Source organism: Plasmodium reichenowi, chromosome 12 (assembly GCF_001601855.1).
Source record: "Plasmodium reichenowi strain SY57 chromosome 12, whole genome shotgun sequence".
Taxonomy (NCBI): domain Eukaryota; phylum Apicomplexa; class Aconoidasida; order Haemosporida; family Plasmodiidae; genus Plasmodium; species Plasmodium reichenowi.
Genome location: NC_033657.1, coordinates 1,774,247 through 1,775,437, shown reverse-complemented (window position 1 = coordinate 1,775,437; position 1,191 = coordinate 1,774,247). Strand labels below are relative to the sequence as shown.

Here is a 1,191-nt window from a genome sequence, read left to right as displayed (position 1 = left end):
TATAATTATATTTTTTTTCTTTTTTTGTGCCTTGTAGCTTTTAATAAAAGGATAAAATAGTCATGATCGGCTTTTACATATCATGCTTATTTATATTGTATAAATAAATTTAAATATATATATATATATATATATATATATATATATATATATATATATCATTTTATTGCAAAGGATCGGATTGTAGTATATTCTTTGGGTATCCTCTAGAAAAATCTGGGTCGATATAAACAGCTTGAGATTCAATACCTGCTAAATTAATACCTCTTTGAAATTTGAGATAACCTTTATATCCCCAGTTTTTTCCCCATGTATTTCTTATAATCCAATATTTTACTAATTTATGATTATTATCATTATTATTATTGTTCGTATCATCATTTTTCATTTTATCTTTATTAATTATTTGTTCACCCCATCCTACAATATTAATTGCATGGTTTGTTTGTTGCCATCCATTAAATCCTTTATTAGGTACATCACATACTTGATGAGTATCCTTAGGTAGGATATCATATACAACATTTTTATCTTCTATATTATAATAGTTTAACAATTCTGAGGTAGCATTTATAGCTGCAACTATTGGTCCATTCAAAATAATTTCATTCATCATTTCATATTCATTAGTACATTCATAACATCCATTTATATAATTATAATCTGAAACATAATAAATTTCCTTTATATTTCTATTTTGTTTATTTATATGATTATAATTTCCCATATCCATAATACAGTTCTTGTAATCATTATTTTCATAATGCATATACTGTTCAGGTATTATACCATATTCATACATATGTTTTCCAACTAGAAATGGGTACCCTCCATCACATCCTTGATTATATGGAGAACAACTTAATATTGATTGATGAGATAATCTAGGCATATTTACTTTTTTCTTATATTTCTTCCAAAATAATATTTCGAACCTTCTTTCTAAACTATACACACTAGATATAGAATAACAACTACCACAATCTTTTTGGTCATCTACATTTTCTTCAAAATTTTCATCGTTAAAGGGGTCTCCCCAACTAAATTGTTTTGGTAATGTTAGTCGTATCTTTAAATTCAAAATGTCTCTTTTTCTGCATCCATACTTTCGCTCACCTGAACGCCCATAGATATCCCCTAGGAGCAAAATATGGAAATATATGTAAACAAAATAAAAACGCGCACAAACAC

The 1,191-nt window shown here is 26.3% G+C and overlaps 1 protein-coding gene across 1 annotated transcript; it reads right to left on the bottom strand.

Moving 5' to 3' along the window:
- Positions 1-163: 163 nt before the first annotated feature.
- Positions 164-1,137, bottom strand: PRSY57_1247200 (dipeptidyl aminopeptidase 2, putative; the record flags this gene model as incomplete). Its single annotated transcript, XM_020115116.1, has 1 exon — positions 164-1,137. A coding segment is annotated over one exon (974 nt), but the record flags the coding sequence as incomplete, so codon positions are not given.
- Between the last annotated feature and the right edge of the window lie 54 nt (positions 1,138-1,191).